This window comes from Onychostoma macrolepis, chromosome 01, assembly GCF_012432095.1.
Source record: "Onychostoma macrolepis isolate SWU-2019 chromosome 01, ASM1243209v1, whole genome shotgun sequence".
Lineage (NCBI taxonomy): Eukaryota > Metazoa > Chordata > Actinopteri > Cypriniformes > Cyprinidae > Onychostoma > Onychostoma macrolepis.
The window spans coordinates 2,564,427-2,590,201 of NC_081155.1; the positions used below are offsets into that span (position 1 = coordinate 2,564,427).

At 39.4% G+C, this 25,775-nt stretch overlaps 3 protein-coding genes across 12 annotated transcripts; all 3 read right to left on the reverse strand.

Annotated features, from left to right (window-relative positions):
• Nucleotides 1-24: 24 nt before the first annotated feature.
• Nucleotides 25-9,781, reverse strand: trip10b (thyroid hormone receptor interactor 10b). 5 transcript variants are annotated; one of them, XM_058757045.1, is made up of 16 exons: nucleotides 9,479-9,781; nucleotides 9,326-9,383; nucleotides 7,969-8,084; nucleotides 7,310-7,363; nucleotides 6,528-6,675; nucleotides 6,370-6,432; nucleotides 5,831-5,935; nucleotides 5,614-5,742; nucleotides 5,387-5,533; nucleotides 2,956-3,117; nucleotides 2,780-2,803; nucleotides 2,390-2,499; nucleotides 1,838-1,970; nucleotides 1,694-1,743; nucleotides 947-1,077; nucleotides 25-853 (listed from the first exon to the last, which is right to left on the reverse strand). In XM_058757045.1, the coding sequence occupies exons 2-16, from the start codon at nucleotides 9,347-9,349 to the stop codon at nucleotides 711-713; spliced, it is 1,539 nt and encodes a 512-aa protein (XP_058613028.1). In that variant the 5' UTR covers nucleotides 9,350-9,383; nucleotides 9,479-9,781; the 3' UTR covers nucleotides 25-710. The 5 variants fall into 5 exon arrangements, with proteins under 5 accessions (XP_058613028.1, XP_058612949.1, XP_058612878.1 ...); XM_058756966.1 differs by having other exon boundaries at nucleotides 9,326-9,387; XM_058756895.1 differs by having other exon boundaries at nucleotides 9,326-9,781.
• Nucleotides 9,782-10,296: 515 nt separating this feature from the next.
• LOC131528520 (zinc finger protein RFP-like) lies at nucleotides 10,297-13,893 on the reverse strand. Of its 4 annotated transcripts, none has more exons than XR_009267885.1 (3): nucleotides 13,380-13,893; nucleotides 12,360-13,298; nucleotides 10,297-12,099 (listed from the first exon to the last, which is right to left on the reverse strand). XR_009267885.1 is itself a non-coding variant. In XM_058757807.1 (2 exons), exons 1-2 carry the CDS (start codon nucleotides 13,761-13,763, stop codon nucleotides 13,239-13,241), a joined length of 444 nt encoding a protein of 147 aa, XP_058613790.1. In that variant the 5' UTR covers nucleotides 13,764-13,893; the 3' UTR covers nucleotides 10,297-13,238. The 4 variants fall into 4 exon arrangements, 1 of the variants encoding a protein (XP_058613790.1); XR_009267870.1 differs by having other exon boundaries at nucleotides 10,297-12,132; XR_009267898.1 differs by lacking the exon at nucleotides 13,380-13,893 and having other exon boundaries at nucleotides 10,297-12,132; nucleotides 12,360-12,422; nucleotides 12,514-13,357.
• Nucleotides 13,894-19,004: 5,111 nt separating this feature from the next.
• On the reverse strand, nucleotides 19,005-25,752 carry LOC131528379 (uncharacterized). 3 transcript variants are annotated; one of them, XM_058757489.1, is made up of 2 exons: nucleotides 25,671-25,752; nucleotides 19,005-20,256 (listed from the first exon to the last, which is right to left on the reverse strand). In XM_058757489.1, exon 2 carries the CDS (start codon nucleotides 20,244-20,246, stop codon nucleotides 19,581-19,583), a length of 666 nt encoding a protein of 221 aa, XP_058613472.1. In that variant the 5' UTR covers nucleotides 20,247-20,256; nucleotides 25,671-25,752; the 3' UTR covers nucleotides 19,005-19,580. The 3 variants fall into 3 exon arrangements, with proteins under 3 accessions (XP_058613472.1, XP_058613629.1, XP_058613545.1); XM_058757646.1 differs by lacking the exon at nucleotides 25,671-25,752 and adding an exon at nucleotides 21,755-21,881; XM_058757562.1 differs by lacking the exon at nucleotides 25,671-25,752 and adding an exon at nucleotides 21,824-21,857.
• Nucleotides 25,753-25,775: the final 23 nt, after the last annotated feature.

The window sequence follows — 25,775 nt, forward strand, 5'->3', positions numbered from 1 at the left end:
AATGATCAAAACACAGACAACAAATCAGAATCCATCTTTAATAGAGACCACAGCATTTAAAAGGGCAGAACATTTATGCAATAAATCTTTGTAGTTATCATTCTTGGCGTAAATGGGTCTTAAAGGGACAGTACCCAAAAAATAAAAATTAAGTCATCATTTACTCGCACTGTGGCGTTCTAGCCCTTTTGTTTTCAGATATCATTTCTCACATTATATCACAGAATGATCCCATGTCATATATTCCAAGTGTGTTGGCGGCTTATAATCAACTCAAAATTGAATGTATTATTTAATGAAAATCCTGAACATGACCTTTGTTCTTTGTGCATGGCTGCTCAAGCATTTAAAGTGGCAGATGCACTTGTTGATATCATCAGATGGTATGGATGTTAATATAGATTTTTTAAATAAATATGGCAATTATTCAGCACACGTTTGGACACACTTGACTGTTTTTATGTCATGAAGTTACAACAGTGAGAGCTGAAGGCTTCTACATGCAATAATTAACAAACGCAGCAGAAAAAGACAACGGAAATCAATTTTAAAACTAATAATGTGCAAGAAATCACCAGAAGCAGCATAATGCACGACAGAAAAGAAATAAATCAAACAGTAAAACCCCTCCCCATGACATAAAAACACAACAGTTGATAGAGACACATGAGCACAGCTCACACTCCAGTAAAACACGCGATCAGCTGTTTCTAGAAGATCTGGATATATGACGCCGGCACGTATCCCACGTCTCCATTGGCCCTCTGAACTCGGACCCAGCCGTCGCCCTGATCCTCCTGCATCAGACTCAGCTGCTCGCCCACATGCATGGACACGGCGCCCTCGCTGCTGCCTGAAACACACACACACACACACACAGATGCTCTGGTGACCCATCTCAGTGTTTACTGAACACCAAAGGAGTGCAGAAAAGAGAGCAGCTCACCGTCGAAGTCATAAAGCGCTTTGCACTGACCGATGGGCACATCAATGTCAAAGTCCTCATCAAATTCACATTCATAGATGTTCTCTGACGGAGACACGCTGGGATCGCTCAGCACCGTGATGTACTCTGAACTACACGCACACACGCACACACACACACACACACATTAAACCAGTTAACAAACACATCTCAGATCAAACACATGATCTTCAGGGGCCAGTTGTTCAAAAGTAATCTGATCAGATTGGATCAAATCTTGAAAATGGGTTGTTCAAAAAAAAAAGCTTCTGAATTCGGATTAGATCACAAAATCCAATCTTGGTTTTGATCTGCATTAAATCCTCAATTGTTGTGTTGTTGTTGTTCAAAACGTTTTAGTAAGACTGGGATACTTTAGATAAAAAAAAAAAAAAAAAAAAAAAAAGGATTATTCTGATCCCAGAAGAAGGGTGGATTTCAGGAACAAATGTAATAAAACTTTAAAATTGGTCAAAAAAAAAAAAAAAAAATTATATATATATATTTATTTTTTTTTTTTTTTTTTTTTAAACACTGATTGTAAACTACATTGACACAATCATCAGAGATGGACCAGCCTGTAGTTATTTGTGTAAATGCAATGCAAAACTAGAATGCAAAACATTGGCACCCCCCCACAACTGGCCTCAGGAGAGTTTGGTGATCATAAAAATGTTTTGAATGCACACAATCCCACATAAAGAGAGACTTGTTTGCTGACGGACAGACCTGCCGGGAGTGTGTTGCAGTGTCCCACCGCCGGCTTCAGTCAGCTGAACCTGCAGAACACACCTGTGTTTATATGTGTGGAAATGCTACATGTGTGCGAGTAAGTGAGTGAGTGTGTGTTTGTGTGTGTGTGTGTGTGTGTACCTGGTATTTGTTTAGCTCTCCTCTCAGTCTGGCGATGTTATGGGCGGTCTGTGTGATCTGAGGCTGAAGGCTGGACGGATCTCCAAGCTGAGAGTTCTGCTCATAAACGCCCTTCATCTTCATCAGAGCGTCGCTGACGGACAGACAGATGGTATAAAAGTGCTAATGTGAATGGCAGGATTCTTACGATCTGCTAGTTTCAGTAGTCACAGAAAGTGCTGATTATCAAAAGTGGACATGGCAACCCTTGAAGAGCGTGCTGTGTGAAGCAGCCTTACAGATGTAAACGATGGTGGTTAAAATCTCGCTGTAATATTACTCTGCTCAAAAACAGCAGATACCAAATGCACGAGAACATTGCTATATACAGCTAACAATGCTGTCAATCACAGCAATTTGAGAGTGTTCCATACAAACACGAAATGATAATTTAGGGGATTCACTCCTGTATTTAAATGTATTGCTATATTTTCGGTTATTATCTCAATTTCTAGAAATATCGTGGTTTGCGTGATGTGTGGTAGTTCTGTGCTCAGTGAGACGGTGATGTACCTCTGCTCCGTCTCTCTCTGCAGCTCCTTCTGGATGTCATCAACCTTCTCCTGCAGACGCCTCCTCCTCTGATCCGCAGGCAGACGAGAGAGATCCTCCAGCGATAACGGCTTCAGACACACACACACAGAGAGAGAGACTTCAGTACTCCACACACATTTAACACTCCGACTGACTGATAGTACCAACTCTTAGTATACTTTAATCTTACATCAACCACCCCACGAATGTTGGTTTGAAAGTTACTGATGAGTCATGATTTGTTTGTAGCACAAGCACAAAATTAGTTAGACACTGACCCCACACAAGATTATTCACTGACGTCATACCACTTATAAACAGTATAAATCAGTAAAAAAAATAAAATTAAAATAATAGTAAGCTGCTCACCAAGTTCTTATCAGGAGACGTCACCTGAAGATTCAAACACATGCACAGATGTACAGTTAGTACACACATATCATACATAAACTAATCTTCATCTGTTCGCATGCATGTTCACATCTGAGGCCAGTGTGGTGATGGTTTGCAGTAATACCTGCAGTACTGTGTATGTGTGCGTGTACCTTGTTTTTCTTCTGGAAGAGCTGTTTGATGCGCACTTTCGGCAGGTGTGTTGCTGTGTTGTCAGATGTGGCAGCTCTGACTGCCTGACTGTAATCCTCAAACTCCACGTCAGCAGGAGGCACTGCGCCTGATTTATACTGCTCTATGAGAGCCGTAGTTTCCTGCACACACAAACACCACATCAGCACGGCAAATCACAGCGCACTTCTAACATTTACTGTAGTTTCGTTTTTTTTATAAAGCACAATTAAAAACAACAGGTGTTGAAACCAAAGTGCTGTACAGCAAATATAAAAACTTAAATACCTACCTAATCAAGATGACAAAAGGACAAATTCTCTTTTTACACCCTCAAACATACAGAATAAAAAGGGGTCTTCAAAGAGGATTTAAACTAAGAAATAGAAGGGGAAGATCTTATGTGGAAGGGAGACTGTTCGGTCTAGGAGCTGCCACAGAAAAAGCCTGGATGCCTTTAGTATTAAAATGTGAACGAGGGACTGAGGTCTGGAGGTAATATGCAGGAGGAGATTAGAAATATACTGAGGAGCACAACCATGTAAAGCTTTAAAAACAGAGCAAAATCTTCAAATCAACACAGAACTTGACCGGCAGCCAGTGTAGAGAGGCGAGTACTGGGGTAATGTGCTAACATTTTCTAGTGCCAGTCAATAATCTGGCTGCCGAATTTTGCACCAATTGCAATCAGTCCAGAGATGATTTAGGCAGACCCAGATAAAGTGAGTTACAGTAATCCGATCTTGAAGTTATAAACGCATGAATTACAGTTTGAAGGTCCTTCATGGAAAGCTTCTTCTTGATTCTAGCAATTGATCTTAATTGAAAGAAACTGCTTTTCACAACAGCACTGATATGCTTATCAAAAGACAACACAGGATCAAAAGGTACCACCAAGGTTCCTTGGTCGCGTCCATTTGATGAGGGGGGACCAAGCTGCTTGCCAATGCCAGAAGACACAACTGTTGGATCGAAAACCATTATTTGAGTTTTATCATTATTTAACTGTAAAAAAAATAAAAATAAGACTCAAGCCCATCAGGCATTTAATGTCCTAAAGACAGGCAAACAGATTAAACATAGAACAGTTCTTGTTTTTAAAAAGAAAAAGCTGAGTGTCGGCGGCATAGAGATGATATGATAAATTATGTTTATGAAAAATATAACCGAGTGTTAGCATATAGAAGGAGAAAAGGAGAGGACCCAGAATAGAGCCCTGCGGAACACCAAAGGAGATTTGAGCCCGAGATGAAAAACAATTCCCTAAATTCACGGAAAAAGATCTGTCCTTAAGGTAGAATGCAAATCACTTCAGCACAGATCCCTGAAACCCAACTATTGATCAAGTCTTTGTAGAAAGATGTCATGATCTATTGCATGAAATGCTGCCCTTAAATCAAGCATGATTAAGATACAACATGAACCAGAGTCAATAGAAAGTAAAGTATCATTTGTAACCTTCAACAAACCTTCAAACCCATACTATGAAATTCTCTAAAACTGGACTGAAATGTGTCAAAAATATTAAAAGTACTTTTGAAATGAAAGATAATTTGGATATGGGTCTATAGTTACTCCGATAATCCTGATCAAGATTATGCTTTTTAACAATGACTGGACTTATTCTGATGTACGATTTTTCATTCCTGTGATGTATGAACAATGTCTCAGAAAAAGACCCCAGTGATGTCACATGTGTCACCTCATGGGTTTCAGAAGAGATCTCAGTTATATCTGTGCTCTTATTATTCTGCAGTCAAATGTCATTTATTAAAATGTATTTAATTGAAATGATTTATTTTTAGCAATTTATTTAAACAAAACATTTTATTAAAAAAAAAAAATATTAAAATAAGTAATGTTTAATCAAATTGAATAAAAAATAAATACACCTTGATTAAAAATAAATACTTTAATCAATCAAGTTTATTTAAATCACATTTTACTTATTTTAATGCATTTTAAATAAAGGTTTTTATTTATTTTCATCAAAATGTATTTTAATCAATTCATTTATTTTAAATCCCATTTATCAAAATCCATTTGAATAATGTTGTACTTATTCTTAAGCTATTTTTTATTTATTATAGTCAAGAAAAAATGTTTACAAATACACAAAATTTGATTACAATAAATTCATTTTTTTATTTAACATTTATTTATTTATTGCAATGCCCTGATCTAGGTTAGTGGCACACCATGTTCAGGAAATGCTAACTGTCAGTAAATATGAACTGGAGAGATGAGAACGCACATAACCATGGAATGATGAACAGTCTCATGACCAAACTCGCACATTCCAGCCCCTATCAGCTTTCGTCAAACTACTGTCAGTGTTCATGAATTAACATACACTATGATATTTCCATGCAAACTGCAGGGAATCGTGTATGTGTGTGTGTGTGTGTGTACCTGTTTCTCATTGATGTTCCTCCCGGTGGAGCTGATGGTGTCCAAACACTTGTTAATGTTGGGCAGGAGGTTCCTCTCGGTTTCAGAGAACTGCACGTAGCCGTCGGCTAACATCCGGATGCGCCGCTCTTCCATTTCCTGCAGCTTCTGCAGACAGACAGGAAGCAGAGCTTATAACATTCCAGTCAGGCTGATGATCTGGCTGATGAGGGCAGACGATGACGCACATTATACACAGATGGGATCTCCAAGTAGTAGAAGTTGTTCTGCTCCTTGTTGTATCTCTGGAGCTGTAGAGCGTATTCGTTCTTACAATCTTCTGCTAAGTGCATGCGGGAGTGAGCGTGCTGTTTGGCCTAAAACACACACACACACACAGCATCAGATATACGGTCTCTGTTATCCATGAAGTGTAAGCATGTGTGTTGAAGGAGTGTGTAGTACCTTGTCCACGTCTGCTTTGGTGGCATTGGCGTCCTGCTGGACTCTCTCTGTCTGCTGATTGGCCTTCTCTGCTTCTCTCCACTCCTTCTCAAAACGCTTCTTACTCTGAATATAAACCAATACAGATGTGCACAAATCAGTTTTAGTTTTCCATCCAATATTTCAATAACCTGTCTTCATGATGTTAAATATATTTAACTGATATAATTTAATGAATTATTAAAGCTAGTGTTATTTTAGCACCAATGAGAAATTTTTTTTAAAATAAATTTTAAATTAGTTAAATATTTTTAAATGTTCAGTTTTCATTTTTAATTTTAGTTAAAGATTTTGTCTTTTTTCCATTTTATTTCAGTTAATGTTTATTTCAAATAACAATTTTTGTTCTGTTTTAGTTCACTATAAAACTAAAAAAATAATAACGCAATAAAAACTATTGTAGAAGTTCAAAACTGTAATAATGCATCATCTTCACCATCATGTCTACAGTGAGACGATCACACGTTCACACACACACACACACACACACGTTTACTCACAATCTCCAGCTGTTTGAAGCTGGTCTCCAGGTTCTGCTGAGCCTTCTTAACGTCACAGAGATGCTGCAACAGAGAAAAGCAGATTGACGGTCAGCATCTCAAAGACATGTTCTGCATGTTTGTGCAGGTAGATCATGAGATGTTTAGTTCTCGCTCACGTTCTTGCGCTCCTGTCGCAGCTCCTGCAGGTTTCTGTTGAGCTCCACACAGATGCTCAGCGTCATGCTCTCGGACAGTTGCTCTCTCTGAGCCGCGTAATCGTTCAGCTGATTCAGCACGTCCTGAAACGCCTGCTGATTGGTCATCCTGCACAAACACAGTCAACAACAACACCGCCACATTCAGGGCCGAGTGACACACACATGATATGAGAAGATCAGAGACTTATTAAATGAATAAAAAAAAAAAAAAAAAAAATTCTGAATGTTCTCAGAACTTTCAAAACATCCAGGTTCTAAAATGTTTTGAACCTTATGTCAATTTTAGAGAAAAAGTTAAGGGAATTTTTCAGTTTTATATTTTTACACACAATGTGGGACAAGTAGTAAGTACTAATATTTATGTAACATCGCACAAACACGTCCAACTTAACAGTTTAGAAAAAAAAAAATCTTCCGAGATGTATAAATAACGCTTTTGCACTGTTTTGAGAACATTATTAAAGACCAGATAACTTTCACTGAACATCCTATTAACGTTATTGAAGCACATGAATTCATAACTTTGATAGAACCTTGTCAGAACATTCTGAGAACTTTCCCTGTCAGCTGGGATGTTCCTGAAATTTGGATACACAAAATGAATTTTGGTGAAAACAAGCAGTTTTGTCAGAAATACCGGAAATATCTGAATTCAGCCCATAAGCGTTGAGAAGCAGTGATGCAGACGGACAGCAGTGAGACTGATCAATTAAACACTGATAATCGATCAATCGACTCACTTTGTGTCCTGATCTTCTTTGACGCCTCGTCTGGAATATTTCTTAGAGAGGTTCCTTCAGGGAAACACACACAAAACAGGTTAAACCAAGAAGAAACACGCTAACCCTGACCACCAGCGGCCTTCAAGAACACATGATCAAACACCACTTTAATAATTCATTGCGTGCATGAAAAAAATTCAATAAATAAAAATGCTCATCCTGTGTAGAGCGTTCGGCTTTGTGACCTAATTAATATTCATGAGCCAATTCCCTTTACATAAGGGAGTCTATAGAAAAGCTTACAGGAAAAACTGTATAAAAAGGAAAAATAAATAAGAATATGATTAAAACAACAAAATAAATTCTAAAAATGAATTAAAACAAATTATTAAAATTATTTTTAAACATTAAAACAAAATGCATTGAAATAAATTGCTAAAAAATTAATCTAACACTACAGCACAATAGTGTGCAGAAGAAGCTAAATATATTTTATACATATAATATATATTTTTACAGTATAAATTGGGTTTTTATTTAATGAAAAATATATTGTTCCCTTTCAAATTTCAGCAGGGGAGTCTCTCGTGTGAGGACGTTGATTTGTGGGGGTTTATGGCATCAAAGAGACTGAAAAGCCCTGATTTATGCGGTTTAAACTCAAACCAGTGTCTTGCCTGAGCTGTTTGGCGTAATTCTGCTCGATCTCAGCTCTCTCCTTCACAAACTTCACATATCTCTCCAGCAGATCCAGTCCGCTCTGAGTGTGTCTCTCAATCACGTCATGCTGGTCCTGCAAACACAAGCGATACACAGATTTCTGAGTGTGTGTGTGTGTGTGGTATGCAGGACATTCAGCTCTCAGGATAGGTGTGGTGCATCGAGTGTGTCGCTCTTTTCCCAAGTGCAACTCTAAACTAGCTTGACAGGTTGATCTACTTCACACCAGCACTACTTGACACAATGACCTGATGGCTTCAGCAGAAACTCATGCAACTTCTGTTGTTTTTACATGTACAGCTAATCAGAAGTATTATAACCTAACTATTAAAACGGTTATGTTAGCACACACCATTGTATGTTACACTTAGTTGAATTTGCATTTAAGCTCTTATTCGCTAGACATGCATCTACTTTAACAGGAAGGTGATCTACTTCCTGTTAGTCCAGAAATCATTCCGAAGCAATGGAGACCAGAAATAGTTTGTCTGGCCTTTACTGCTGTTCAGAGATGATCTGACACCTAAACCAGTTTAACCTGCACAGGTAAAACCTCAGACAGTGAAAGCAAATCACAGTCGAGTCACGTGACTTAAAGAATAAATAATAGGCCTAGTACAAATATGGGTAAACAGAACAAATCAAGGTTGTGACACTTTAATCTCTTCATAAACGTGTATAATGAGAAGTATAAGTAGCCTAGTGCTCTTGCAACTGTCCAAACCAACCCAACATTAAAGATAGTGGGCTATAGAAAACCACAACAAATTGGACAAAATAAAGCTTTATTGGTGCATTGGTCCACATTTGAAGCGTTTTTGCGCTGTTTCCAGTTTCAGTTTATTGCTTACTTTTTACACGCATTTCATTTTCACTTTTGTATAATTAGTTCAACTGTTAATGATACTTGGTTTCAATATAGCCTACACTTTCTTGGTCGCATTGGTTCAATTTACATTAATTACCATCATAAAATGCAGTGTTGCTACATTTTTAATATCAACTTTATCATGTTCATGTGTGCAGCGTTTTTGCGCGATTTTAGTTTATTTTTTGAACCCAAGAACGCGTCCAGTATTATCAAAAATATTGGCTCACAACCTACATTATATATGTGCTTATGTCGCCATAATATAATTTCGGACAAGCAAACTATAGCCTACGTTTTCAATCATAAAAAGGTTAATCATGAATGCAGTTCACTTAAAAATGTCACAATATCCAAAATGTCGGAAAAAGCTGTGAGAGTTTGATTTCACCTGAAGCGCGTGGAAAAACACACCTGTATGCTTACAAAGTCAAGAATAAACTCACCCAAAGATCTGAACCCCAATCCATGATCTCTGACAGATCAGAAGAAAACCACTGCAACCTGTCTGTCAAAGAGCACAGAACATGAAACTCCTCAATGAAGTTTGTTTTAACTCACAATCTTTCCATAAATATCAGGTAACCCCGCGTGTTTACGGTGAGGAGACGGTGGCTCTCTCAGGTTTTCAGCAGGTGAGATCAGCTCTTAACTGAAAGGGATCGTCTCATCGGATCTCGCGACTCATCACCTGAGCTCAGGTGCCTTTGATTGTGCTTCTGAATCACTGGCCGCTTTCAGTCGATGGACGTTTGACGGATAACAACGTCTCTAACTCCGTTCAGAAATACAATTAAAACACCGGTAAAATGATATATATATATATATATATATATATATATAATCCGAGATGATGACAGTGGTGTTTGTGATTAGGTTTGCTGTAACGCTACACTGACATCTACTGAATGAAAATGTTCATACAAACTGCTACTTAATCGAGGTGGACGAACGATGAACCAATCACAGTTGTTTGGTGTCAGGTGGTTGGACCAATCACAGGCGCCTGATGACTGAATGGACCAATCACTGTGTTATTAACCCTTCAATCTTTTGTGATGGATCAGGGAATTCGAGATGGTCCTCACTGCAGAACACAAGATCCAGGGGGTGTGGGTGGATCTAGATCCAACTCCTCCCACCTTACCTAAACCTACACGTCTACACCCCTAAACCTACCAATCTCCACCCCCGGATGTGGATCCAACCCCACTGAAAAAAATAAAATAAATAATTGAATTTACTATTTTTTTTTTTTAAGGTAAGTGGTTGTAATCAATTTATTTGAGCTAAATTTAAATAAACAAATTTTGCTGAAAGTTTAATCAACTAAATGTGTTTATTTAGATGTAGCTAAAATAAATTGATTGCAACCACTTACCTTTAAAAATTTTAGTAGCATTTTTTTTCAGTGTTCTTAATTTAACAGTCATTCTTACGTGTGTCAGGTAAAGGACACAAGAGCTGCGTGATACAATTGCATTTCTATTGAATCACACCATCACTAAAATATATTCAAAGTACAGCTTTGTGGTAGAGATTTGGCGAAATTTGAAACATTCTTGCTTCTTACAGCCAATCAGAGGCTTGGTCACAAGCAGAAATGCTGTTTTACGAGCCTCACTTAATCATCTGATTCTGCTCTTTTAGTGCACTCATTTGTTTAGTCTGTTGGGGGTTTTGTTTGATTTGTATTGTTATTATTATTTTTGGCCACCCTGGATTATCTATTTGTATAGGCTATTTCTTTATTAATGTCTTCATATATTATGAGTATCTTAATATATGATTATATCTTATATTAACCATTTGCACACACGACACAAGCATTATCCGACTCCTCCTGATCACAGACGCAGGTTTACAAGCCACTTTTTCCTGCATTTTTCAGTCAATTTCTTTCCTTTTCCCCCCTTACGAACAACAAATTTTCGTACACGATAAAAGCTCCTTGTGGTTTCTCAGTTTGACTGATTTGAGCATCCGTAAACAACGGAAAACAGGCATTTTGAGTTTCTGCTACTGATGGAGAAAAATCACTTCCAATGACGTCTATTCTGAGCATACATCTCACAATTATGTTTTTTTGTTTCAGCCATGGAATAAAAAAGGTAACTGCAACTTTTTATCTCACAATTCTAACCTTTTTGAGTTTATATCTCATAGTTTGGACCTTCTCAGAATTGTGATATACAAATTTAGAATTGCAAGAAAAAGAGTATGAGTTTCATCAGAGCAGGTGTTGTAGGTGCTGTATGTGTCCTTCTTCACAGAATGGAGGAAATGTCACCCGAACACCAACACTAATCAACGAGGTTGAGTCCACTAGCCTGGACCAATGAACTGGCAGAGGTGAAGTCACCACACTGTAGTTCATTTTATGAAATTAAGCATAGATTTATTTGTTATTATTTTTACAATAATAATTACGTTAAAATCTGGCTCATTAATGCATCATCGCTTGTACTGAAAGTACCATGTACGAAGTATTTGGACACTTAAACCATGTTCATAAATGTATAAAGGTCATTGCTTTTGATCAATTATTTTAGTATTAAGGAAAAAATGGCCCGTGCTCAAAACGCAACATATGCTCATGGCCGTCTATGTTTATTTCTTTTTTTCTTTCTTTCTTTTTCGGCAGGGCTGTCAATCATGGCAGCAGCCACTTATTTTATCAAGTTGAAAAAAAATGTCTTGTTAGTTTTGTTTATTTGCTACACTCTTAAGAAAAATGGTTCTAAACAGTACCAGAAAAGGGTTTTTTGGCTTCTAACAATAGCAGAACCCTTTTTAGTGCTAAATAGAACCTTTTTTATAGGGTTCCATATAGAACCATTCTTTGAAAATGCTATATAGGACCTTAATGGTGTTATAAATAACCTTTTTAATGATAGTTTTTCATTAATATTAGTATGTTAATATTATTAATATTAGTATTATTTGTATATATTATTTATTAATATTGTTTTTTTACCCTTCTGTCTGCCTGGTCTTATAATATCTTGACAACAACAACAACAACAACGTGTCAATTAGGTACTTTTATTTTTTTAATGACGTGAACAACAGTTATTAGCAGAATTCATTAATGCATGACAGTGGACATTGAACATAAAAAATGCTTAAAGAAGTAAAACAAAATAGAACATAAAGTCCAAGCTTCAGTGAAATTAGCCTTTAAGTGCCTTTAAGTCCATCATTTTGGTGTGATTTTTCTCTGCAGATGATGAGGTTGTAGGATGTGATACATCTGAAAAACACAATTGAGTTTAGAGTTACAGTGTGTTTATGTAAAAACAATTATGTCTATGAAGGCCAAAAGCACAAAAGTTTTCTTAAAAGAAAAAAGTGATATAAAGTCATGGGATAGTTTTAATATTTTTTGTGACTGGGTATGCTTATACATAAACCCAAGTAATAATTTAAAAAATAAAATCTAACAATATGAATTATAAATTCATTGTCTCTTTTACTTACTTAGTGGAGAAGAGGAGAGAGGTTTCCACAGCAGAGCTGCTCACACTTATATGTGACCAAAAACTAAAAAAAAAGATAAGAACATGTTTGTTTGGAAACCAGTTACAATTTTAAAGTTAAATTTGTATTTAAATTTAAGAATGAAATCATTTACCTGTTGAGAGTGTGTTGACAGTCTGTGTAGTTGTATCACTGAACTCCACTGGATCTGCTTTGACAGTTACAGATTTGAAAATAAAAGGGCGGGAACAAAGAACCCTAAACTCTAACACAAAGAACCATTTCAGCATAAAAGCGTTCTTCAGAACGCTATGGTTCTAAATATAACCGTTACTACAAGCAAAGAACCTTTAAAGAACTATGTTTTTTTAGGGTGTAGAAAATGTCCACATCTTTTGTACTGAAATGTGGGAACACTTCTCTGGAAATCCACCCGTGTAGGTGCACAAACTACTGTTTCTGAAGGGGTCGATGAATCTCAGCTCTCCTGTGTCGAAATCCAGGGGCAGTCGGATGATACTTGGCCCCTCATCATAATTAATATCTTGGACAGGTTTATTACCTTTCTTGAAGTTTTCAACTTCCATATCCTGCCAAACAGATGCCATATTCTCAGACAGATCTGATATCCGTTTGGACAGCTTCTCTATTATGGCCTTGAACTTCTGATCTTGCGGTTCCATTTCTTCACGAACGGATCTGATGTATTTCTCCTCATCTCTAAGAAACTGATGGAGCTTCTCAAATTCCTTCTTAATTTGGTTTTCTGTCACACTGGTGTGTTCCTGAAAGGGTATGAGAAGATTTAACCCTTTGTGAACTTGATGTAATCAGTAGTGAAGATTTACAGCACTAATCACTTAGTGCACCTTGCTGAGCTCAGCTCTCATAGGCTTTCTTGAGGTCAGCGAGTCTGTTCATTTGTGTCTTGAGATCCTCCTTGGAATCACAGGATAAACTCTTAGTAATGAGCTTAAAGATGTCAAAAGTCAGTTAGATCAGATTCCAATCTCCCCTTACCTTTAAATTCCCAGCAGCCTCGTCGATAGGAGAACACTTGAGATCTTCATGCTTCTTTGATGTGTAACAGACCACACAGATGGGCTGCCGGTCCTCAAAGCAGAAGAGTTTGAGTTCTGGACAAACGTCTCCCGAGACAGCTGTGGGTTTTCTCTTCTTGAAGGACTCACAGAGCGATCTGAACGCCAGGCTCTTGGTGGGCTCGTCGTGAGAGCATTCCTTCCAACAGACCGGACATTGCAGCACGTCCTGAGTCGTCCAGAAACGCTGGAGACATTCCTCACACAAACTGTGGCTACATTTCAGAGTGACCGGATCAGTGAAGATATCGCAACAGATGAGACAGGTCAAATCCTCTTCCAGGAAGGCCAGAGCATCTGCCATGACTGAAGTCAGTTCTCGGTAGAAACACTTAATACTGAAAAAAATTCTGACAGAGATTGTAAAGAAGCAGGCAGTCTCTACTTCTAAAACGCTGTAAATTGGACTTTGCACTACTGTTGGAGATATATTGCGAAACCTACTTTATCTTTCCCCCACAGCCCACCCTTTTATTTCAGTCTGTTAACTTTCGTTTCACTAGAAGCTTTAGTAAACAACTCCTCCTTCCAGAATGTGACATTATAGCCAAAAACTATACTATAACTCCAGACTGGACTATTGCAATGCTCTCTTGGCAGGTCTTCCAGGCAGTTCCATCAAACCTTTACAACTAATCCATAACGCGGCAGCAAGATGCATTTTTAATGAGCCAAAAAGAACACACGTCACACCTCTGTTTATCAGTATGCACTGGCAACCAATAGCTGCTCGCATAAAATTCAAGGCATTAATGTTTGCCTACAAAACCACCTCTGGCTCTGCACCCCTTTACCTAAATTCATTACTTCAGACTTAAGTGCCTCTAGAAGCTTGCGTTCTGCAAGTGAACATCGCTTTATTGTCCATCCAAAAGAGGCACTAAATCACTTTCACAGACTTTTACATTAAATGTTCCCTCCTGGTGGAATGACCTGCCCGACTCAATCCCAGCAGCTGAGTCCTTAGCCATCTTCAAGAATCAGCTAAAAACACTTCCATCTTTATTTGACCCTCTAACTCTAGAACTCTCTATTCTTATTCTATTCTTAAAAAAAAACATCAAATTGACATCATTTATTTTGGTCCTACTGCTGTTTGTGGTTGGTGCTTTGGTTTAGGTCCATTAGTATTCAAAGGAATACTTCACCCAAAAATGAAAATGATTTACTCACCCTCAAGCCATCCAAAATAAAGTTCATCCATCCATCATAAAAGTGCTCCACACGGTTCTGGGTGGTTAATAAAGGCCTTCTGAAGTAAATATTATCCTCCAATTCTTTTCTTAATAAGAGTTCTTATATTATTAATCACAATATAGCTATTTGCAAATGTCATTGCACAGCTGAATTAAAAAACACCAATCTGAACGGACAGCATCACAGGAATCCAACGAGATGTTCAGTAACTCATGAATGTGTCCTTGTTGATCAGCTCAGTGATAATCATCTGATGCGACCTTTGTGACTGATCTGTTGCTCTCTTGAAGTGATCTGATGTTCATCTGTTCTGAGTGAATCTACAGTATGGGAACCTGATGGCCAAACATCTGCTCAAGCTCTGTGGTCTCTCGCACTGTGTGACTCTCACAGGTGCTGCTTCACCGAACTCAAGTGTTTTGTCTAAATTTGTAATATTAACAGACGTGTTCTATACGGAAGACCACATATTGTTAGTATATACTACGTCCCACATCAAAATTGATTTGCAAGGTGATCGATTCACAATCTGTCAAGAGTGCTTCCTAGCCACCTTTTCCTGAACACGGATGTCTTGGCCGACTCATACCGGAACGATGCTTTACATTTATGAACTGATAATATAAAGAGCACATGGTGCCATAGTTTCATCATTTTACAGGAACACAATGACCGTCTTTTTGCAGTAACTTGCCTGTCGTACTTTTATGAGTGGAAGGATGACATGAAACGACCCGCAGTTAGCTGCATTGAATGAGAGCACATATCCTACATACAGCTCCCGATCGGGGCGAAGTTCTTTGTGAAAAGATTTTGTGCACAAAGTGATGAGAAAACATTATTTTAACACACTATTTTATTATTTCACATACAGCATTTTAACTGAAGAGCTTTAAGCCATGCTCGTTTTGTCATAGTTTATGCAAGGCATATAGCGCTGGACTTGGACAGATCTGCTAGTACCAAAGCACGTACTGTATAGAAATTCGAATTCCTTCGAATTTTGCTGTTACTGTGGCAGACAACAACAGAACAGCTTAAGCTGGTGCACATTTCTATATTTAGAGATTGACATTTGACAGCATTTTGTAAATGACATGCAAAAATGGCTCAACTCCGCTTAAACATTCAGCATATAGCATCCTTGTAAAGTATATATAAACAATGGAGGGGGGTGGGGGGGGGGGCAAACAGTAAGTGTCAATCTATTTCTTGCCGGCCAGAAATAAACGCACCTACCGTTCTCGTTCCTACCGCTGATCTTTATACATAGCTAACCACACACCCCTTAATTCATGACTTCACTCACTAGATGTCGCCTGCCACATAAAGTTATTTGCTGCGTCCCAATGTGCCTACTTATACTACGCCCTTAAAGTATGTACTCTTTTGGTGAATAAAAGTACACACTTTTGAGTGTGTAGTAGAAGAGTAGGCAAACTTTGGGACATACTATCACGTCACACAACTGCATCTTTAACGGACCGCTCAGTCGCACCTGTTACACGCAGCCACCCCCTTTCCACCAGCAGGAACCAGGTGCTAGTTCAGAGCCAGTGCTATTGCCGGTTCTTAGTTGGTTCGACTGGCGAGCCCGTTAAGAACCGGTTGCTTTTCCACAGGCTAGAGAGCCAATACAGAGCCAGCTCTTATGTCACTGAATACGTTTCATGTTTCGCCGCAGCAGCGCCAAACACAGCAGACTTGTTTGAGGTGCATCAGCGCTACACAGACAGTTCGATCAGCACACAACACACTAAAGCACTGCAAGAGCGATCCAAAAGCATAAAGAGCCGTCTGCTTTCCAGTCGCTCCCGCAGCACCCCGATGCCTCACACCGAATGGTCTGTGCAGCGCCGATCCATCCCGAACAAGCCTAAACAAACTATTAACAATGGCGGACATTGCTACTGATGTTCATGGCTTTGCGAACCTACATCGGCATCCAAACACGGCGAATTCAACGTGTTCGTATTTAGCTACTATTTCAAATATGGCGGTCCAAAGTTTCTGTCGTCTTGTTGGTCACGATAACCCCGCTCCAGCCCCTGACGCAAGCGGTTCTTCCTTCTAGCCCAGCAATGTTTTGGTGCTACTTACGAACCGCTTTTCCTGGTTCGGAGCTGGTGCTTTGGGTGTCGAAAGACAAAGAACCGGTTTGAAACTAGGCTCTGGCTCCGAACTAGCACTGGAACTTGGTGGAAAAGGGGTAACTGTAAACTGGCCTGTCAATCATCTTGTCACAGTTGTAGGGTCAAAAATAATCAAAGACTTCTGCTTTCCTGTCCCAAACCTATCTTGAGTAACAAAAGGGCCATTTGGCATTCCTGAAGGCACAGGGGTGCTGATTTTGATCAAGGCCTGTAGGCCAACATGTGTATACATCGGGGGTCTTCTAGGTCTTCTAATTGTCACACCTTTTGCCCAGTGGGTGAAGCTGTAATCTGCTGATTGGTCAATTTGAATGTCTCAAATTTGGGTTTTAGTCACATGGTCAAGGAAGGGATAAGTCTCTTTTCTCTGATGTCTCTTTTCTTTGCTGAGCTCTTTTTGGGGTTCTGCTCTCTCTCCCTCTTTTTCTTCCTCTCTCTAGTTTTATACCAACATGCTGATAATGTTTCTGAAGTGACCCGCATGCGCAGAAGAAGACGTGACGTCAGACACAGCGCACTGTGTTTGCGGAAATAAAAACGGATGCTGCGCTTGTTTAGCAATTTTTAAGTTAATGTGCAATCGGAGCCTAAATAACGAAGTGATAAGAAGAAGAATATTAAGAAGAAGGAGAGCATGATTTCCTCCAGCGCAGAATTGTGATGTCTGTCGCATTTCAATGATGTAAAAATCGCATGAAATGCGACATGGCCGTTCAGACTGAAGTGGCATTGCAAAACATCGGCTATGTATCCGATTTAGGACCACATATGAAAGCGGCCTGGGAAAAAATCGGATTTGTGCTGTTCAGACTGTCATAAGAAAATCAGATATGGGTCACATTTGGGCAAAAAGTCGGATTTGTGCCACTTTAGCCTGCAGTGTGAACCTAGTCTTTTGTAATCTCACATACTATTTAGGATGGATAGTATGAACACAGGGACGCAGGGATTGTATCTCAAAATAAAGAGTTGACTCTGAATCATAGAAACGAGTCGTTTTTAAAATGAATCCCAAGCCGTTTCATGTTGACGTCAACTTGTTGCGCGCGCAGACCTGGGAAAACTTGATTTTCGCGTTGGTCTGAATGAAAATGCAAATTCATTCTTTTCCACTAGATGCCTTTTGGAGCGTTAGAAATAGCTGTTTCCCCGGTAACGCTGTACACAAAGCAGCACTGCGATCACAAACATAATCAGACCAATCACCGCAGTTTAGCATCACACAAAGGAGGGGTTTGGAAAAATGAATCATTGAGCGAATCGTTTGGGAGTCGTTGAGCAAATAAGGTAAAAATAAATGCATATTATAAGAAAATGAAAGTGTTTTTTGACCTTGCATGCATGTGAACCTGTTGTTGGGGACTACCAAAACCAAAATATGAACCTTTCATTACCCATAATAGGGGCACTTTAAAAAAGCAAAACTTGATAAACCTTTGATTAAATGAGATAATGAAATAATATGTTACCACAGACATTTCCCTACCCTTTATTTGTGTAGCTCTTAAAAAAGCTGTACATTTGTTTGAGATTCTTTTGCTGGTGTAACTCTCATGCAAAGTTTGCAAATTTCATGTGCGATATCCATATACTCTTCTTTTGAAAAATTTCTGTGACATGACTTTTTTTTTTTCATCACTCAACTCAGTCTTTTCTCAGAAAATGAAAGAAAAAGATTCTTATTTCAAGTAATAATAAAACAAAGTAAGTAATTGAATAAGTGAGTAAATACTGTAAACAAGCAAGTAAGTAAATGAATGATCACATAAGTATTACACCCCCCATGTGCTATAATATTGTGTATCTTACATGCTGATGATAGGCCGATATCGCTCTGACTGTGGTGCATATCGCTCAATGTTACTGTACAATTACGTTTGTATACATTTTGTATACACCTCTCTCTCTCTTTGTGTCTGCTCTGTTCAGCGAGCAGCGGAGAGGAGCAGCGCTTTCAGTTAAACACAGATATTATGTTGCATCTCTAATTTTACTATTGTCTTTATCGTATGTGTATTTGATTTCATCAGACGACGGCTCGATTATCAGGATTTTTGTGCAGATTAACATCTTGGAAGGGAGATCTGGTTATATAGTCTTAATGAGTCGCATTTCAGTCACTATTCCATATTCATATGCCATATTTGTTGTCTGACAACAGAAACAGTAAAATATATCAATGAAAACAGTTTTATTGAGAATTTAGCTGCATCAAAATACAGTATGTGGGCACAGAGAGGCAAACAAATGTAATAATAAAAATAAATGTACATTTTGCATGTTCAGAAGAAGTGAGCTGCCCTGTCATGCAAAAATGTAAACAGGTTTGTGTAAGTAAATTGCTCAGTGCAAAGAAAGAAATGTAATGGGAACCGGGTATTTATCTTTTCATGTGTCTAATAGACATGAACAAGTTCTTTGAAAAACATCTATGACCTTTGAAACATGTCTAGTCTTCATGCTCTATGTTGACTATGGTTTCAATAATAATAAACATACATTTGCATAAAGCATCCATATTTATCCATGTCCATGTTGATTAGAGTATTAAAAACTTGAAAAGTATTAATAATGTGTTCCTTTGGTGAAGAGTAGTGATAAACCTCATCAGAAAACACTGTTAATGAGACCAAATTTAATTTCCCAATTCCCATCAAAAATGTTAATGTTTACTATTTGCTTCTGTCAATGTAGGCTTGGCAGAGAGAAATATGAAATCCACCAATGAGTCCAACTAAAATCACAGGAGCGCACATCTGTTTTAGTCTGTTTTAAAGTATGGTGCACAATGTTTCCCATAATCCCCAAGTTGCGGGAATGTTATTTGAGTTGTTTTGTGCAGGTGTGTCGTCATCTAACTGGATAACGGACTCGTTGGCAGATGAATCACTGGATGATACAGTGGCCGCTCTGTAATTGATGACAGGCTGTGTGTGTGCATAATAACCCATCTCCTGCAGAAGGTCCTCTAAACTCATCCTCCTGATGATCATGAGAAGTCCTCTGGAGATCCGGTAAGTGGCGTGTGGATCGTAGTTTGATCGGTTGTTGTGTTGAGTCACATAAACTTGATCAAACCAGTCCTCATCAAGACTGACAATGATCCGGTCTGTGTTGCTGTCGTGCTCGTCAGTATTGTCATCTTCTGAGACGTAATTAGGAAGTTCTTCAGCTCCTGGTGAATTTAGATTGCCAATGACATAGTAATGGAAATTTGTTTCTGGGAGAAGTTTATTCCCATATTGGTTGTGTCTGTTCTCAAAATAGTGAAAACCAAAATCTCCCTCGGCTGGGTCACATTCAGAGAGCATGTTGTTGTTTTCAAAAGAAATGCATTCATTGGCAAACCAGTAGAGGAGTTTGAGTCCATGTCTGGGCCAAGGTCGACCAAACCTAGTGTTCCTCAGCTGGGCTAATTCATTTAATGTTTCCACCATGGTCCTGGACCTGCAGATAAGAAATGAATGAACAGGTATTTATTAAAATACAAGATCAATGTCATGTGTCAAATATTTTCTTGTGTGATTTGAAAAATTTCTGTGCAGTACTCAATTGAAATTTTGTTTTGTTTATTTTATTTTTGCATTTTATACAATGTCTCAGCTTGAATGGGATTTAGTTTTGTGGTTAGAGATGTGGATCATTTAGATGTTGGCATGGGAACATTATTTGAACTGTGTATACAGTCTTAAGTGTACATTTGCAATCTCTGATATTTCATTGCATTTCACCAGTGTTTATTATATGCTGTATTGATGCGTTGTCAGTCATTGGGGTGTTTTGGTTTTGATCGGTTAAGTTTAAAATCCGGTCAGGTCCACTGCATAAGGACAGTTTGATTCTCAAACACGCTTACATCTATTCCCTGTAGCATTATGTAATAAGAGTTTACAGTGATAAATGATAGAGTCATTAGTGATCATTAGTTACTTTTATCCAGAGGCGGACAGTAGTCTTTACTCAAGGATATTTATCCATGTCCATGTTGATTAGAGCATTAAAAACTTGAAAAGTATTAATTTAAGGTACATTTACAACAAATAAAAATGTGAGATTAAGTTAAGAATATTTAAGTTAAGTTAAGAATATTTAAAAAGTAAAACTTTGAATTACTTGAGTAAAAGTATATGAAAGTACTAGATTTCTAATGTAATTAAGTATTAAATTATATTTAATATGAAATGTAGTGCAGTAAAAAGTACAATATTATGCTTTGGAATGTTGTGAAGTATAAGTTTTCTACAGAAAAACACTGATAAAGTACAGACACTTGAAAAGTACTTTTACAGCAGACCTTTTTAAACGTCCATAGACGATATGTATTCTCTGATTATCGTTGAATAATTGCTGTCACTAATTACTGTAAGTACTTTAACAATTCAAACTTTAATTTTATATTTCAACCCTTTATTTTCCCCTTGCACAATGGGTTACTGTTATTTTACTAGTAGGCTATAATTGTATTTTGTTCATTGATAAAATATGGTTAATATGCTGACCAATTCTTAATATTTTATTGAATTTCAGCTATGAAATGTAAAAGATGATGCCTGAATAAAGCTGTTGGTGTGAAGCAATGACTTGTGTTATTGAATATACAGGCTAACAAAATAAAAATAAATAGTAATAAAATAAAAAATAACAGTATAATGCTGTACTTTGTTTTAACAGTACGATTAGAACTACTGTATTTAGTTTTACATCAATTTTACTGTGGTATGAAATACAGCAACTACTGGATAATTGTTTCCAGTAAGTTACTGTTAATTTGACAATTAACATTTTACAGTGCAGCATTTAGTTCACCAAAAATAAAATACATATTTGTCCTGTCATACTTCTGTCACGGTACGAATGGGAGGCGAAGACTCAAATGCAAAAGATGGGTTTTATTCTTATAATAACAGAAAATAAACAAATCAAACCAAAATCTCAATAAACATACACAGGGAAAATCCAGGGAGCGAGCAGGCAGGGTTCCAGGCAGACATCAGGGAAATATAGTGAGACGTACCAACCCCAGACAGCAAACACAGGGAGCTTCGGGAGCGGGCCCCACCAACTCGGGAGAATCTTGAGCGGGCTCCGCCGCCTCGAGAGAGGATCGTGGCGGGCACCGCCGCCTCGAGAAGAGATCGTGGCGGGCACCGCCGCCTCGAGAGAGATCGTGGCGGGCACCGCCGCCTCGAGAGGATCGTGGCCGGGCACCGCCGCCGCCTCGAGAGGATCGTGGCGGGCACCGCCGCCTCGAGAGGATCGTGGCGGGCACCGCCGCCTCGAGAGGATCGTGGCGGGCACCGCCGCCTCGAGAGAGGATCGTGGCCGGGCACCGCCGCCTCGAGAAGAGATCGTGGCGGGCACCGCCGCCTCGAGAAGGATCGTGGCGGGCACCGCCGCCTCGAGAAGAGATCGTGGCGGGCACCGCCGCCTCGAGAGGATCGTGAGCGGGCACCGCCGCCTCGAGAGGATCGTGAGCGGGCACCGCCGCCTCGAGAGATCGTGAGCGGGCACCGCCGCCTCGAGAGGATCGTGAGCGGCACCGCCGCCTCGAGAGGATCGTGAGCGGGCACCGCCGCCTCGAGAGGATCGTGAGCGGGCACCGCCGCCTCGAGAGGATCGTGAGCGGGCACCGCCGCCTCGAGAGGATCGTGAGCGGGCACCGCCGCCTCGAGAGGATCGTGAGCGGGCACCGCCGCCTCGAGAGGATCGTGAGCGGGCACCGCCACCTTGGCAGAACTGTGAGCGGGCACCGCCGCCTCGAGAGGATCGTGAGCGGGCACCGCCGCCTCGAGAGGATCGTGAGCGGGCACTGCTGCTTTGGGAACCTTGTGAGCGGGCACCGCCGCCTCGGAAAGGTCTGAGATGAGCCCTGCCCCCTCGGAGGAAAACTCAGCGGACACCGCCGCTTCGGGAGCCTTGTGAGCGGGAACTGCCGCTTCGGGAGCCGCCTCGGGAAGGCCTGAGATGAGCCCCGCCCCCTCGGAGGAAAACTCAGCGGACACTGCCGCTTCGGGAACTTTGTGAGCCGGAACCGCCACTTCGGGAGCCCTGTGAGAGGGGAGAGCTTTGAGAGCGGGAACTGCCGCTTCGTGAGCAGACGCAGGTACCGCCCTTCGCACCGATGTCAGCGGAGGGTCTTCCACGCTGCGCCTCAACCAGGGATACCCCGGGAATGAGCGTGAGGTTCTGGGCGCGGCTGACCAGATCCTTGGATCCTCTGGGACCGCCGGCCTCACAGAAAGACAGGCCAATACCTCCATTTTGAGCTCCAGCTTCACCATGACGCAGCCTCCAGGCTAGGGTCTGCTTGGAATGGTCGAGGTGTTGTTCCATGTCAGAATAAAAAAAGCCCATCCTGCTGAGTCTTCTCTTGGTTGGTACATTCTGTCATGGGAGGCGAAGACTCAAATGCAAAAGATGGGTTTTGTTCTTATAATAACAGAAAATAAACACAAATCAAACCACCCCGAAGGGGAAAACCAAAATCTCAATAAACATACACAGGGAAAATCCAGGGAGCGAGCAGGCAGGGTTCCAGGCAGACATCAGGGAAATATAGTGAGACGTACCAACCCCAGACAGCAAACACAGGGAGCTTAAATTGGGAAAAGGCAATCAGGTAAATGAGGAAGCAGCTGGGCAGAATGGTGAGTGAGAGGAGAACATGTGGTCTGTGACAATGGGGAACAGCTGAGGGTGTAATAATGAGTGACCGGTGAATGGAATCTGGAAAATTGAGTCCGGGAGGATGGGAGATGGCGACCTCCTGTGGTGAGAGGGAGAACCGCAGGACCCGGACTCATGACAACTTCCAAAACTGCATGACATTAAGCAGTTTGCAACATCACTATATTCTTTATAGTGCTCTTTACTAAATTAAAATGAAAGAACCTTGTTTTAAAAGTGTATTTAAAAAGCATAAGTGTTTACCTTTTACTTTTAAATACTTAAGTACAATTAAATTACTTTTTACTTTTTTTACACCTCCAGATTATTTGTAGATTCTTGAAGCTTCTTAGAAAAAGAGACCATTATAATGTAGATGCACATGCTCCAACATTACAGCATTCATTAATGTAAGCAACAATGTACTGGAGGCCGTGCTGTATGGTGAATAGCAGGGAATAGCGAATTAGCAATCCCTGCAACCCCTTCAGCCCTGATACAGCACGGCCTCCAGTACCTTATTGCTTTTATAAAACGGTTACCACACAATAAAAATTATTAAAACTTATGTTAAAACTTATGTTAATATTAAAATTTATGTGCTGAAATGTTACTTTTTTGAAGCAAGGTTGTTATGCTGTCCTTCCACTAAAAAATAGTTCCTGACAGCAACAGTAAACGGCAAGAGAATGTTCCGAACATGCCTCTAATGGAGCTTAAATAAAAACAGAGAATATGAGCTCTTATCATCTGCTGTGTCATTTATTTTCAATATCAATATGGAATATTTTCATACTGTTTTCTGTCTTTTAGCTTTAAAACAGACCGATTCGCGGCAGTTTGCAAGCATCATTACAGTGTAAACTGATGGACATATAAATTAATACCTGAAACAGAAAATTTATAAATTCAGCGTCTTCCCTCCTCACTTCAGAAACTGTAGTCTTTCACACATCAACACATCTCCGCATGAGAAGCGTTTATTTAGAAAGAGGAAGGGCGGGGTCTCAAAATTAAAGATGAAAGATGCAACATAACGCCAGCAGGGGTCACTCATGCTTCATTAAATAAATAACAAACAGTTAATTCTGCCGAAATGCATAATACATTAAACAGTTTTGATGCTATTGATTGTTTATGTTGCTAAGTGTGTTGCTCAGTGATACACAGAACTGTTGGGTGAAGCGGTCATATCGTGAATAAAACACAGCTGTTGACCAATCAGAATCGAGGAATGGAACTAACCGTTTTATAAATATCAACATTCAAATGATTATTAATCTGCTTCTGTTTCATTCATTTTCTCTTCCTACTTCCTTGTTCAAAGTGACTAGAGTCATAGTGTTATAAATAAATAAAATATAATTAAAATGTAAAAATTTAGAGAGCTTCCTCAACTTTACTACATCAGCATTTTTAGTAGAGAAAAGAGAACAGCTCCATTTTGCCTAAATGTTCCTCGTTGATTTGCTACTTCAGTTCCTTCCGTTTTGTGCTCAGCAGAGATCTGCTCATTCCCTGTAAATGAGTTACAGTTTTTGTTGTTGTACTTTTATCTGATTATTATTATTATTTTAATCATAATTTGTGATTCTCTGGTTGTCAACAGATTTACTTAAATAGCCTACTGTGAGCAAACAGCAGCAATCAAGACTGAATCAGTTATACATATGTGTAACCAGACCAGGGTGCGATTTTAAGGGATGGGGATGATTCAAATGATTCGCGAAATGCGCTTTGAAGTCTCGTTCTGAATCAAATGATTCGCGAAATGTGATTCGATTGGAGCGCTTCGAAACAGTGAATCATTTAGCGACGCAATGGTTTAACTGACACAGTTTCTAAAAGCTCCCTTGATACTGTGTTCTTTGTTCACTTTCTCTATATTTATTCGTTGTTTGAATCACCGGGAAAATGAAATCATTACAATTAAGAGGCCTAACTTACAATGTTTTTTATTGAATTGTGATCACGTTAAATACATGTTTCCGTCGTATTAATAACATTTCTTGACGTGACACCCATTTACTTGCCTAAAAAGACGGATTTATGATGTGCGTTGTTAACAGATTACACATTAGTTTAGGCTATCCTGCAGAGAAAAAGTTTTCAAAAGCACCCCCTGCTTTTTTCACAAATCGCACCCTGTGTGTAACCCATTTCTTTCACAAGTGGAATAGAAAATGAGACCATACCTCTCTGAAAACCGTCAGGTATTTAAAGTTTCGGTTTGTTTCCTGCAGCAGAAGCACAACTGAAAGACTGGCTCTCTGACAAACACTGAACCACAGGCTGATGTG